The sequence below is a fragment of the Vicia villosa genome, linkage group LG1 (genome assembly GCF_029867415.1).
Source record: "Vicia villosa cultivar HV-30 ecotype Madison, WI linkage group LG1, Vvil1.0, whole genome shotgun sequence".
NCBI classification, from domain to species: Eukaryota; Viridiplantae; Streptophyta; class Magnoliopsida; order Fabales; family Fabaceae; genus Vicia; species Vicia villosa.
Window position 1 is genome coordinate 112096753 of NC_081180.1, and position 15684 is coordinate 112112436.

The 15684-nt window shown below is 36.8% G+C and overlaps 1 protein-coding gene across 1 annotated transcript; it reads right to left on the reverse strand.

Moving 5' to 3' along the window:
* Positions 1-3413: 3413 nt before the first annotated feature.
* Positions 3414-5146, reverse strand: LOC131614559 (UDP-glycosyltransferase 79A6-like). Its single transcript, XM_058886129.1, has one exon. It carries the CDS (start codon positions 4963-4965, stop codon positions 3565-3567), a length of 1401 nt encoding a protein of 466 aa, XP_058742112.1. The 5' UTR covers positions 4966-5146; the 3' UTR covers positions 3414-3564.
* Positions 5147-15684: the final 10538 nt, after the last annotated feature.

Consider the following 15684-nt stretch of genomic DNA (forward strand, 5'->3'; position numbering starts at 1 on the left):
AATTTACAGTAAATTGCAATATCAATATCCACTAATGACATACCTTTCTTTTCAAGGCACTTGGATCTTGCACCTTGCTCTTGCATGACTTACTATTATGCTTAATCTTGTCACATTTAGTGCACCTGTAAGACACACCAGGTAACCTCCTCCTAGCACCTTCCTCTCCAGTTTCCCTAATCCTCAATTTCCTTGGTCTACCAGGTCCCTTTTTGAAGGTAGGAGGTAAGAGATCTTCACTTTCAACCACATGCCACATGTCTTGTCCATTTATAGGACTAATAGGAAAACCATAGCATAAAGCATATTTTCCCCTGCTATAACATTCATGAAAAAACATTTATGGGTTTTGCTGTCTAAAGCCTAAGGAGCAACAACATGCCTACAGGGAATACCAACTAGCTCCCAAAAATTACATGAGCATGACCTTTTAGCTATGTCAACTATAAATTCTTGGCTGTTATAAGAATGTGTGACTTGAAATTTTTCCCCCATTGCCCAAGTTGGTAACCACTGACCATTCATAGCTACCTCCTAGGAATAGGCATAATTTTGTGTGGCCATTTATCAAGTTTCAAAGTAGATTGGCTACACCTATTCATTAGATATTTCCTAATCCACTCACACATTGTCAATATGGGTTTATCTCTAGCACATAAGATTGTTGCATTAAAGGACTCAGAGATATTATTCATCAATACATCACACCTAGGATAAAAGCTAAAAGCATGCTTACACCAAGATTTAGTAGGCACTCCCATTACCCATGTCCAAGCTTGTGGATCTACTGCCTTTAATGCAGTCATCTTCTGCAAGAATGCTTGATGGTATGTTGCCTTGGCTGCTCCCATCATTAGATCTCTTATAAGTGCTCCTCTACCAAACTTTTTCTTAAAATTTGCATACAAATGCCTCAAGCAAAGTCTGTGCTCAATTCTCTCAAACATTTCTTCAAATACTGCCACCAAACCCTACAACAATGATAAATAACACTTTACTCGTTTAAATACAAAATAACTGAAAAACAATTAAATGTTGGAGGCAATACCTTTTGCTGGTCTGAGATAAATACATATCTATTCTCTATTCCAATATCTTCCATTAACAGCTGTATAAACCACTTCCAAGATTCTTTTGTTTCTGTTTCAACAACCCCAAAGGCCAGTGGGAAGTATTGATCATTGGGGTCCCTCCCCACTGCTATCAACAACTGACCTCCATATTTAGTCTTTAGATGACAGCCATCCACCCCAATAAAAGGTCTACAACCATTTATGAACCCTTTTTTACATCCCTCAAAACAGAAATAGAAAGAACCAAACCTTGGTTGGATGGAAGGTGATGGTCTCTCAATGTTGATCTTTACAGTGTTTCCAGTACTCACCCTAGGCAGTTCAGCTGCATATCTCCACAAATTTGAATATTGCTTGTCTGCATCCCCTTCTATCATTTTTCTTGCAATCATTTTTGCTTTCCATGCCCTGCCCACAGTGATACCCACTCCATAATTTTGCCTCATATCTTGAATAATATCACAAATCCTCAAGTTGTCACAAGTCTGCATTTTCTTTACCACTGCCTTGGCCACCCACTTTGAATTTGCAGTTTTTTTATCCAAAACCCTAGCACATGTGTGGTGTCCTTTATAGTCTTAATTGCATAAGTGTGCTTGTGGCCCACTTTGGGACAAAGCATTAAAAAACCACACTTGGCCTTACATTCAACTCTCACCCTATATCCCTCATTTTTTACAAATGTTATTTCCCTCCCATTTAAAACTGTCCACTCACGTATAGCCTCCCTAAAGTCATCTAGGGAAGTGAACTCCATACCCCACTTAAACTTAAATTCCTTTGTAAGTTGTTCTTTCTTAAACTTCTCAAACTTAGGCTTTTTGTCATCTTCTGAGTTATCAGGGTCAAAACTATTAAGCTCTTCACTAAGGTACTCCTCCTCATCATCATCATCAAATTTCTTCTTATTTGGACATGGTAACAAACCTGCAATGACTGGACCCTCCCTAATTGGTACAGTGACATCAATACCATCAAGCTCATCAAACCCATCAGCAATGGCAGTTGTCCTTTCATCCTCACTATCATTAAAACCTTCAAAAACCTCTTCATCACTAACCTCTAAATCAGACACAAACTTAGGGGTGCTACCAATTACACTTGGATCATGTTCCACAAAAATTTCCCCATCCACTTGCATCGCACAACCATAGGCAGCAAAATCATAGGCATCCCCATCATTACTAATCTGAAAGTAATTAGGGTCTTTGTCAACTATTTTGGTCCACAACCTAAAAGACCCTTCTAAGTACCCCCACTTAGTTACTAAGTTAAGAACATGATGCATTGTCCACTCATCTATATGTTCCCTAGAAATCAGAATAGAAACACCACCCTTGTAAATGGTTTCACCATCATTATTCTGAATAAACTCTCCTCCATGTCGAAACACAACATTAAACAATACATTGTTCTGAAATGTTAAACATAATGTAAGAAAATTTAACAATGCATGGTAGAATCAAGTTTCAGACATCGATTAAGGGAACTAACCTCTGAAGATTCGCCCTTGCCGTCCATGGATGGTTCTTCCTCCACTGCGTCGCGCTTCCAAGTCGTCTTCTCCAACCCAAACTATGAAACCTAGCTTTTCTAATTCACGGGGGGTAAACCTAACAAAAAGGATACTTCTTCAAATTTTATTTTTAAAAATTAATCATTTGCCACATCAGCCATTCAGTCAAAGCCAAGTCAGCATGTGGAGTAAAAGGGTGTGGTGAATTTGGCTTCACACTTTTATAAGGGTGTCTTTTTAAAAAAAAAAGTTCAGGGGGACAAACCCGAAACTCGCCCTAATGGTATCCCAAAATGAGGAACTACACTTTAGTTGGGTACTATGATTGAAACTTTACAGGATGTAATTAATTTTTGTCAAGAGGAGTTAAAACTTGCTATCTTTTTAGAGGTGTTTTTTCATCCTCAAAAGGAGGAGAAGGTGGTTCTATATATATATATATATATATATATATATATATATATATATATATATATATATATATATATAAAAGTTTTGAGCAAAGTCAAACATAATGAACATCATCAAAATAAAAATAAATCAAAAAGCTTGAAATATACTTTCTGATGTAGATCCCACCAAACTATCTTGAAATGGTGGAACTTTATTTTCTAACACATGTTTTGGAGTTATCCTTTTTTTGTATATGATTTGACATTGCATTTATGAATTGCAATAATTTCTCACCTCCTACTGGTTAGTTACATTATTAACCGGTATGGGTGAACTGTGATATTAACTCCTCCACATTATTTGTCATAAGAGTACACACGAGTACTAGTATATATGATAGAGATGTAAATCAACATTAAAATTCACATGATAACTCTCATGCATCAATTGCTTTTTATTTCAACAAACTAACTCAAACACCACGTAAATCTCTTGTCACAATTACAACCAAAAATAAACATTAGAGCCTGAAACAAACAAGTTAAACCAAGCACACAAGTTCACCATGATTCTAAACATGCACTAAGCCAAAGACTTCAACTGAGCAACCAAATCAACGATAAACTTATTCTGAATCTCTTTATCTAACATAAACTTTCTCCATTTTTTGAAGTTTTCTCTCATGCTCTTCCCAGGCTCTTTCTCATCATCCACCATTATAACCTTCACTGCCTTCACTATATCCTCTTTATAGAAATATCCATCTTCTTCCCTTCTATTCACCTCTATCCCTGCCTCCATATCATTAGCAACCAGCTTAGAATTGAAAAACTGGTCACCCTTAAAAGGTAACAATACAAGTTGACAATCATTCACCATAGCTTCAATCACTGAACTAAAACCACCATGACAAACATAGCATCCAACACTACTGTGCTTCAGAATAAGCTGTTGCTGCAACCAACCACTATGCACTATTCCTCTACCTTTCACTCTTTCCATAAACCCTTCTGGCAATGCTCTTTGTAACTCAATTTCTGCACATAGGTTAGATGGAAAATTCAAAACCAAAATGAATGGTAAACCAGTGAGTTCCAAACCGGTTGATAGTTCATTGATCTGTTCATCATTCAGAAATGTCTCACTCCCAAATGAGCAAAATATCACTGATTTTGATGCAAAATTATTCAACCATTTCAACCATTTTTCCTCCAACACATTGGTTGATGGCTCCAGAACCAAAGGACCGGTTAACAGAACTTGTTTACCAAACTGTTTCTCTAAGTAATCTATATAAGGTCCTTCTATTTCCATGCATGATTTGAAAACAAAATATGAACACTCACCAAGACTCTGCATAACTCGTTCGTAGCCCGTTAAGCCTTCACCAAATTTTCTAAACAAAAACATGAAGTCCATGGCCTCATAGATTTTGAGGGAGGTATTGTTTTTTTGTGGAAACCCTTTTGGAGATTTTTTAAGATCCTCAAAAGTGATGTTTCTTCCTTCAATATCATCAAGTCTTGAAGGCACAGTAATGTAAGAATCAGAAATAGCAGAAAAAACAGAAAAATGGACAGATTTAACACCAAGTTGAGAAGCTAGTTTTGGAAGCCAGTTTTGTGCAAAGTCAAAGAAAACATAATGAGGTTTGAGTTCTGATAAAATGGACTTGAACTGAGGCTGAGTGAGGTCGAGTGCATGAATGAGATTTCCAGCTAAATGAGGTGGTAATTCAGCAGTGCTGGTTATGCCATTTGGAAACTGAAGTGGGATAATGTTGATGGATGGGTTGAGATTGAATGTAGATTTGATTTTGTGAATGTTGGATGAGGCTGACAAGAAAGTGATGCGAACTCCATTGGAGAAAAGCTTGTTGGATAGTTGAACAAAAGGACTTATGTGACCAAATGCTAGGAATGGAAACATGATGACATGAAGTTGATTATCAGTGTTGTTGTTCACAGCTTGAGTAGTAGACATGTTGTTGTGTGAGATTTGTTTCTCTTGGTGATTGGTTTGAAAGTGTTTGATATGTTACATTGATTGATGCCTCGTAATATGGATAAGGAAAATAAATAAAATTTGCCTGTCAAATAATCAATTCAATTCAATATAGAGGTTCCCTTGTGGTAAAAGCAACAGCGTTTCTAAATTATCTGTCTTGTGGTTGTTGAAATGTGTAATGAGTTTTGTTTGGTTGCACATTTGATACTCCGGTACCTGCTTTGGCAGCAATTAAATGTCATTTTCCTTATAATGCTATGTTTAATGTTTAGTTTCAAGGTAGATAAGTAGATTCTCAATTTAAACCAGAATGAAAATGCTTGGTCCTAAAGAGGTTGGGCATAACATGTCCGGCCCAAAGGTAGCACAAGTGATGATGGGCATAACATGTCCGGCCGAAAGGTAGCACAAGTGATAATGGCTGCGTAAGTGCGACATTATGTGAGCTCGTCTGACCCAACCCAAGAGTAACACAATTGGAGATGAGGAGTGTGAGAGTGGTGTCATGTGCTGAGCACGTGAGCTTGCTCGACCCCGCCCAATGTGCCTTGGACATGGATCACCCGATTTAGCCCAAACACATTAAGATGTGTGTGGGAAAAGTAACTAAAACATCACTTGTCCAAAAATGCAAGTGTCCCTTTCTATTAATGGGGAAGATTGATTTCTTATACTCCACAATCCATTGGCAACTTCTTAATCAAAGGGGTCAAGTTTATAAATACTCCAATCACACTGTTGTGAGAGGTATCACTTTCAACGTATTTAAATTTAAAAAGCCCTCTTGTATTCTGATGACTGACTGTGGCCGTGTAATTTTATCGAGCATAATCTACAGAGGTGGAATGAGCTTCTAAAGTACATGGTTTCATAAGGGCCCAGGAAATCGCCCAAGTTTTCATAAAAGGGGCTAAACAAAGGAACATGTTGTCAACACAATAAGTCCTTGATCATGGATACTGTTCCTAGAGAATCGGGCAAGAGAATATGTAGTACTATTGAAGCCGTCTTCTAAATTTCTTCAGCCTTCACCATAATCTGATGATACCTAGACCTCAAGTCAATCTTGCTAAAGACACATGCACCAACCAACTGATCCATCAAATCATCAATTCTTGAAAGTGGGTACTTATTCTTGATAGTTACCTTATTCAGCTGTCGATAGCCCACACACAAAGCATACTACCATCTTTCTTCTTCACTAATAACACTGGCGCACCCCACGACGAGACACTAGGATGCTTCTTTTCAAGCAAATTCTCTAGTTGCTTCTTCAGTTCACTCAACTCTAAAACAGACATAAATGGATCTTCCTCTTCCCCGAACCCGGGAAACATCACTGGATTGTCGAAAACAAATGATATGAACACGGTTGAATTCCAACTAGTTCATTCCAAGGATAACATCAAGTTGATCCAACTTCTCGCTATAGTGGCAAGTCGCAAATATCCCCGGAAAAAACATCAGGAAACTCACACACAACATGCATATCAATAGCCACAACATCGCTCTCAACTCTCAAAGATGCGAACCACCCAAGTACCAAATCATCCCCTCTCAATGACACTTCGACCTGACTAGCAGACATGAATTTCAAATTCTTACTCTCTTCGAGTTTGGGAAACAACGCCACCTCAATAACACCTCCACTCTTGTAATCAGAATCACACTTAACCAACACTACACAACTGAAATATCTCAGAGAAGTAAAAGCTTCTCCCCCATTTATTTCAATCTCACTCCTGCAGATAAACGATTAGAAAAGCAAGAAAGCACCGACAGTGTTTCACACACATGGCACGTACTAAGGAACAATCAACATTAGACAACATAACCAGATGAACTGACCTGCTCTGATACCAACTATGTAACACCTTATATTCCCAAAGCATAATTATAATTAAATCATAGATTTTTCATGAACATTTGTGCATAGGATATTACACATATATAAACACACACATGTTGATCATGTAACACTTAATTTAAACAACATGCAGCATAATATTTTAATGGCAAAATACATTTTTTGGTCTCATATGTTAACTCCGGGGTTCATTTTTGTCTCTTAACTTCAAAAAGTTCCATATTTGTCTCTTAACTCTTCAAAATGTATCTTCTAATTAGCGACGGAAAAACTAAAAAATTAATCGCTAAATCAGTCGCTAATATGACAAAAAGGACTAAAATAGTACCTTTTGAAGAGGTAAGGGACCAATATAGAACTTTTTGAAGTTAAGGGACCAAAATGAACCCCGAAGTTTACATATGAGACCAAAAAGGGTATTTTTCCTATTATAATTTTATACTTAGGATGTTTACATGACATCCAACACATCTGATCTGTACTTGGGATGTATACACGACATCTAACTCACCTGATATCTTTGCAACGAAATCATAATTAAAACATACCAATTCAAAATCTCATAACAGTTTTCATAACAAAATCAAAAGCACCAAATCACGAGTCTTCTCTAAGTGCTACCACATTAAAACATAATGCAAATGGGAGAGAATACATTGTCTCTCAGAAAATCTCAACATAAAATAAATAATTCGCTCCCTAGTGTTACATATCACAGCATAACCAAAGATAAAACGAATAAACTAAAAGAAATAGCTCCAAAAACTAACTTTCACTCACAACATCGTTTCTACTCTTGAGTATCTACATGATGCCCATGTAAAGGAAACATTCAACTAGAAGGGGTGAGAATTCATTTCAATAATAACAGTATAGAATGTAAGATAGGGTACAACATCTACACAATCATGAACAACAATATAACACATTCTCACGTCCAAATCATCAACAACATCATATACAACAACAACAACATCACAAATAGTCATATTCAACATAATCTTAATCACAATGTCTCAATTACATTCACACCCAACATTTATATCTCAACAAATGTACATATGACTCAACTTGTAATGCACTTAACTATGCAACTCTAAGCATGTGCATGTGGTACTAACTCAATAGTTGGTTCTTCATACTAACCAAGTCCACCCTTCTAGACCCCAGAGTCCATCCTTCTAGACCCAAGATACATGGCATATAATTGATGCAACAACTCATCAATAACAACAATTCATGTTTACATTCCCCCTTCAAAATATAAACAACAACGATTATGCGTTTCCACATAACTACCCACAAGCATCAATAATATGCTCATATACATCCATCAACACGTTTCAACAACACATAATTATCACAATTTAATAATCATGTTCGACACCACAATAATATCACCAACACCTAAATAACATTATCATGACATCATTAATATTGCAACATCATTATCACACGACATTATTACTACAACACAACAATTCATCAACCGAACATATCATAAATCAACCCAATAAATTATTAATTCACATATATGCAACTCACCATTAAATCAACCACATACAACATCACATCAATTACACTCATCATGTATAATACATCAATTCATACTCGTGACACGTAAATATATAAATCATAGCATTCACCGTCAACAACACGTCTATGTTACACATAATTCTCACCAATTAATTATATTATTATCACACATTCAACCGCTGATTTTACAATCACTTGATAGGAAATTTTGTTATCTTTCTAACACTTCAAACGACAACTCATTTGGATTTACAGATCAAAAGTTATGATCAAAATAATATTATTTTTAACAATGTTACAACAACAATCGATTGTCACAAATGACAATCGATTGTCATCACTCCCAAACCCAAAAAATACCGATTGTTGTTGTGTGAAATCGATTATCATTGGTATATCTTCCAAAAAAATCCCAATTTCCCCCTGTTATGTGAATTCATCAATTTCCACACTTCGAGCATCAACCCGTCTATATTTTTAACATTTAAAAACACATTCATACAGTTCAATCAAGATATACATAATCAACAACTCAATTATCATAAATTTTCATCACTTTCACCATGATTCACTCATTCAACTCATGCCCTAAAATCATCTAGTTGCATCCAATTCATCATGTTTTAAGAATACAACAACAACGCTTCAATATATACCTTAGCAATCCATATCAATACACATAATAACATAATTTTCATTCAACAAATATCAACATTTATCATCAACCAAAAAAGAATTAAACCTTACTCTATCCTTTTATTTATACTCCTATTATTGACCCAATTTCTCACTCTTACCTTGTAATTCCAAAAAAATTCAAATTTTTTGATATGGCTTCTCTTCCCTAGAGATCTACTTAGGTTTTTCTTATTGTTCGCTACTCTTGTCTCTTTTTCCCAAATTCTAAAAGTTTCACGTACTGTGACCTTTTTCCCTCACTTTTATCCTTATATATCAAAACCTAATTTCTATCTTTCTAATATTCCACTAAGGCCTAACTTTTTACTAACTAACATTATTTAACAACCTCTAATTACTCTCCACATTCTCTACCTAAGGGTCACCCACCCTTGTTTCCCCAAAACATCTCAATTATCACACAAATGATAATTTAATACACACATAAAATTTTAATTCATTAATATAAATAATTTCTAGAAAAATGGGGTTTTACAACTTCCCATCATTTACAGAATTTTCGCTCTCATTTAAGACCTTTGTCCTCAAAGTTTTAGTCCTTTGGCCGACCCAGAACAATTGTTCTCAGTCAGTTGTTTCTTGGTCGATAAATATTTCAAAGTCGTAGTCGGCCTCAAGCAGTTATATTCAATCTTAACGAGAATCTAGGGGGTCATGGAACAGTTACCAAAGTAATAGAGAGTGTCGCTACGCGAAAAATACCTGAGCGTCTAAACGCTCGAAATAGACACAGAGTCTCCATCAAAGTTTTTATTTTACGGAAAACATCAATAAAACCCTTAAAGGACAAAACATGATCATTGCAAGCATTTTAGGGTTTAGGAGTTATGCGATGGGAAGTTATTATCGTTCTGTCATATCCCAAAATTTTCCCATCATATTTCAAATAATTTGGTTCAAGCACTGAGGAATAAGCTCACTTACCTGTCTCCTAAGCAACAAGCCCCAACTAGGGTTTTGCTTCTCTCGAGGTAAAATCAACTTCTGATGCCTCAAGTGAACTTCATGACTTCTCATATGTCTCATAGAATCCTCACACCAAGTTTCAAGATCTGACTCACAAGATTTCCCAGACAAAAGCTCAAATGCTCAACAATCGACTGATTTGACCTAAAAGTCAATTATGGCCAGCTTATAGTTAAAACTCCTGATTTTTGGTCAACATCAAGCATAGAAGATGATATTCATCATTTGATCAAGGGTTGATCATGACTCATCAAAGAAAAGTTTAGAAATCAACAAAAGTCCAAGTTTCTAAACTAGGGTTTTAAGGAGAAAGTCAACTGAACTTTGACTGGCCATAACTCTCACATGGTTCATCAAAAATTATCCAACCAAAGGTAATTCTCATGGAAATTCAATTCTCTACAACTTCGATGTTGGGCCCAAATCCAAGAAATGCATCATTTGAGAGATATGAGCCAAAACATTACGAGTCCATTTAGAAGTCAACAAAAAGCTATTTTTTGTTAGGACCAATATCATCAGGATAAAATACTCAAATACAAAAAAATGTCCCAAAGTGGGTCGTAGAGGACATCTTGGGCTTTCCAAAAAGTACAAGACCGTCTCCATATGACAAAAATTGTGTGAGTTATGGTTGGTACAAGTTGGGTAAAATTTGAGAAAGGCATGAAGGTACAATTGATGAATTTTGAACTTTTGAGTAATGGGCCTATAATTTTGAATTTCCCACGTGATAACAAGCTCATAGGAGGCCCATAAACTAATCCCTATTTATTTTATGATTTTATTTTATTTATTTTTGAATTTATTCATTTAAATTCAATTTAAATTAAAAAAATCACAAATTAAATAATAAAAGATTATGTGGTCAATGCTTCAAATATCCAATTAATCCAAAATCAATCTTGGAAGTGAGAGAACACGTAAAAAGGTTGGAAAATAGATTGGAACCAAAGTTGGAAAGTTTTGCTATAAAAACAAATCAAATATTCTTTATTCAAGAGGTTGATTCTTTCCAATATTTTTGATCCAATTACTTGCAATATATATTTACAAGATGTTCAGAATCAAGGGACGAAAAAAACCTAGCTTCCAGCCTTGCAAGAACTTTCAAGAAACCAAAAAAACTAGGGCATAAGATACATCCCTCTACAGCCAATATCAAAGGATTTTGAGAGTTGTATCACGTTCCTGAAACTATCAGGAGCAATTTCATTCCATATTGGAAGATCACAGCACACCAGGATGCCCCTTTGAGTTTCACTATTTGGTAAGAACTTTCATGCCTCCAAAGTCACATGTTACACGTTATGAATCATATCCAGGTCCATATTCATGCTTTTAATGATTCTTAGACGTGTTTACGTCATTCATTTTTAAGTTATGGTGCAGGAATGAAGATCCTCCATTGTTAGGGCGTGAAGCTTTCGCTTCTTCGAAAACTTAGATACAAGTGTTGAGAAAGCTAAAACTCCATGAAACAACAATGGAGAAAATAAAAGTAGAAGAAGAAGTGAAAGGGAAATATTTGCTTGATCACTTGAACTGTTACAATACAGCAGTGTTACTTATATATGAAGAGAGAAGTATGTACTCTATCTATCATGTACCAGCATGCATGCAATGATTAACAGAAAACGGTTACGTTAGTTACACCATGCAAAACTAACTAACTAACCTAAAGCTAACCAACACAACAAACTGCACGTGAGCTTCAGTTCTTTACTTCATCTCTCAACACCCTCCCACAAGCTTGACTATGATATATGTCAATCATACCAAGCTTGGCTATGAAATCTCTAAACTTTGGTGGAGCAAGAGCCTTTGTTAGAAAATCAGCGAGCTGTTCTTGAGTCGATATTGGCATGAGCTTAAAAACATTCTTTTGCACCTTTTCTCGAACAAAATGACAATCTATTTCTAGATGTTTTGTCCTCTCGTGAAACACTGGATTAGATGCTATGTGAATAGCACTTTGAGAGTCGCAGTACAGTGCTGGCTGCTTGTCACAAGCTGCTGTAGACAAGGCACGGTACTCTGCTTCAGAAGAAGATCTTGAAATGGTAGCTTGCTTCTTTACACGTCATGACATCCTGCCCAGTCAGCATCCACATATCCTCGGATTTGGATGTTTGAATTTCTAGGGAACAAAATGCCTTTTCCAGGATTTTGTTTCAAGTATCTTATCACCCTACAAGCTCCTTTGAAATGAGTAATAGTAGGTGAATTTAGAAACTGACTGAGTTGTTGTGTAGCTAGGGAAATATCGGGTCATGTAGTGTTTAAATATAGAAGTTTCCCAATGATCCTTCTATATGTGGAAATGTCTTCAAAGGGAGGACTGTCATCTTGATGAAGTTTTGTAGATGGATCAAGAGGAGTGTTGGCAGGTTTAGATCCCAGAAGCCCCGGTGATGCAAGAAGATCTAAACAGTATTTTCTTTGGGAAATACAAATGCCATTTTTAGAATGGGCAACTTCCAATCCGAGAAAATACTTGAGAATTCCTAGATCTTTAATCTTAAAATTGACATCTAATATGGCTTTGATTCTAGAGAATTCAGTCAGAGAATTGCCAGTTATGATTATGTCATCGACATACACAAGGAGAGCAGTAAAAGCACCATCATTCTTGAGAGTAAAAAGAGAATAATCTGAGGTAGATTGAGAGTAGCCTTGCTGGATGAGAAGATGATTCAGTTTTTCGTACCACTTTCTACTGGCTTGTTTCAAGCCATATAAGCTCTTTTGGAGTTTACAGACCTGATCAGGAGCAGCTTCAACACCATCAGGAATAGCCATGTAAACCTCTTCTTGCAAATCACCATGCAAGAAGGCATTGTTAACGTCCATTTGATGGATATGCCAGTTTTTCATAGATGCCAATGCAATTAGCGATCTGACTGTGGTTAACTTTGCCACGGGAGAGAATGTATCGAAGTAATCAAGGCCCTCTATTTGATTATAGCCTTTGGCTACAAGCCTGGCTTTATATCTCTCAATAGAACCATCAGCTTTATGCTTTATCTTGTAAACCCATCTGCTGCCAATAGGTTTAACATGAGGTGGTTTTGGAACAATCGTCCAAGTGTTGTTGTTGTTTAGGGCTGCTAATTCATCTTTCATAGCTTGTATCCAGCACTCATGATGACAAGCTTCTTTGTATGTGTTAGGCTCAATGCTTTTTGTGATGTTCATAGCAAAGGTCTTTTGAAGAGAAGATAAGTGATCAAAAGAATGGAAAGATGAAATGGGATAAGGAGTACCTGAGGATGATGGCTCTGAATGACTAGTGGAAGAAGTGCACACATAATCCTGCAAGTAAGATGGTGTATTTCGAGGTCTAACAGGTCTGGTAGGCTGAATTTGTGTATTTGAGTTATCAATGGTATGAGAGTTGTGATCAGGGGGTATAGTGGAATCAGATGAAATGTTTATCTGGTCAGAGGTATTGTTTGGATCAGAAAGAAAGGATATTGGGTTAGAGGGACAAGGTGTGTCATGAGTGGAATAGTAATTCCAACTAGGTATAGGTTTCTTTGAATGGAATGGTAATATATGTTCATGGTGGGTAATGTTTCGGGAGACAAATATTTCATTTGTATTTATGTCAAGAAGGATGGTTCCCTTCATGCCAGGTTTATATCCAAGAAATACACATTTTCTGGCTCGAGGAGATAGTTTGGTTCTATGTGTTTGAAGGGTAGAAGCAAAGACTAAAGAGCCAAACACCTTAAGGTCATACATGTTGGGATTTTCATGATGCATAATCTTGTAAGGTGATTGGTTATTAAGGGTAGGGCTACGCAATCTGTTCATAATAAAGGCTGCATGTAAAACAACATAAGACCAAAAGGGCTTGGACAATTGAGATTGAAAGAGGATGGCACGGCCAATGTTAAGGATTTGTTGATGTTTTCTTTCTACACGACCATTTTGCTGAGGGGACTCGACACAGCTGGTTTGGTGTACTATGCCATGAGAAGCATAAAATGTGGGAATTTTGAATTCAGGGCCATTGTCTGTTCGAATGGTTTTAACTTTATGGTTGTGCTGGGTTAGGATAAGATTGATGAAGTCTATGACATGTTGTCTGGCTTCACCTTTGGTTTTCATTAAAGTGAGCCAAGTAAATCTACTACAATCATCAATGGCAGTAAGGAAGTAATTGTGACCATGTATGGAAGGTATGGCAATAGGTCCCCATATATCAAAGTGGATAAGGTCAAAGGGATGTTCAGCTTTACTTAGGCTATGTGAAAAAGGCAGTTTTCGTTGTTTGGCAAGATGACATACATCACACACAGATTTACTATCAGCATTTATAAAAGGAAAATGTGAGTGTAATGTATTCATGGTTTTAGCAGATACATGCCCTAATCGAAAGTGCCAAATGGCATGTTCAGGTAAAGTAACAGGAATGGATATAGAATTACACACAGTCTTATTTTGCAAAACTAGAATATACAAATCTTGCACTTTGTCACCAGAACCAATCATCTTCTGTGTCTTCCTTTCCTGAATAGAACATGTAAGATTGTTAAATGCAACTGTGCAATCCAAAGATTGGCACAACTTGGATACAGAAATCAAATTTAAGGAGAATGATGGAACATATAACACATTGGTCAATATTAACTGATGAGAGAACTGAATGGTGCCAGCATGTTTGGCAATGGCAAATTGCCCTGTAGGCATCTTAACACTAATAGGGACAATATCATGATAAGATTGAAACCATTTAAGTGAACCACGCATGTGATCGCTTGCACCGGAATCAATTATCCATGAATCTAATATAGAATTTATGACATGAATAAGAGTAGGAAAAGGTGGAATAATGATTACCATTAGAGGAAGAAGCAGCTGGTGGAAGAGAGTGGACATGGTTAGAGGAAGAGGTAGGTTGGTTGAGATTTGCCTGTTGAAGAAGATTCATCAGCTGATCGTATTGTTCAGGAGTGATGGAAGGTGTAGTATGTTTAGAATCTTGACTTAACAAACTGCACGTGAGCTTCAGTTCTTTACTTCATCTCTCAACAACAAGACGTTTCATCCAAAACTAACACTTCCATTGAGTTCGCAGGGCTTGAATTAGTGGACAAGGATCTTCCTTGTTGTTGTTTCACGCGTATTTCGCAGGTACATGGAGAGGGTCCCGTCGGAGAAGACGGTGGCTCTGGCGTCCCAGGCGGCGTGGGCCAGTCACGTGCATGCGTGGCGTTTTCAGATACTTCCATTGGCCAGTCAGCGATTCAACATACTCTCTCCAATTCTCACTGGTCTATTCATGAGTCAGTGGGCCCAGTTTGACTTTGTTTTGAAAATCCCACCATTAATTCACGTTTAATATATATTGATTTTTGGTTAAACTAATATCAATTAAAGAATATAGCATAGTTGGTCAAGTGGTGGAATGGGTATGTTAGAGAGCGTGGATTCGATCCTTCCCTGGTACTGACATTTTTTTTATTTTCTTTGATAGCATATGCCTGCAGATCCAGCGCTTCCACTCAAAGCGTGTCTACGATGCAGTCTCGACCTCTGCCATTGGATCATTATTGATCCTAAGTCCAAGGCCCCTGAGAATGTTGTCCACCATGCTCCTCCAGGAGAGTCCCGCCCTG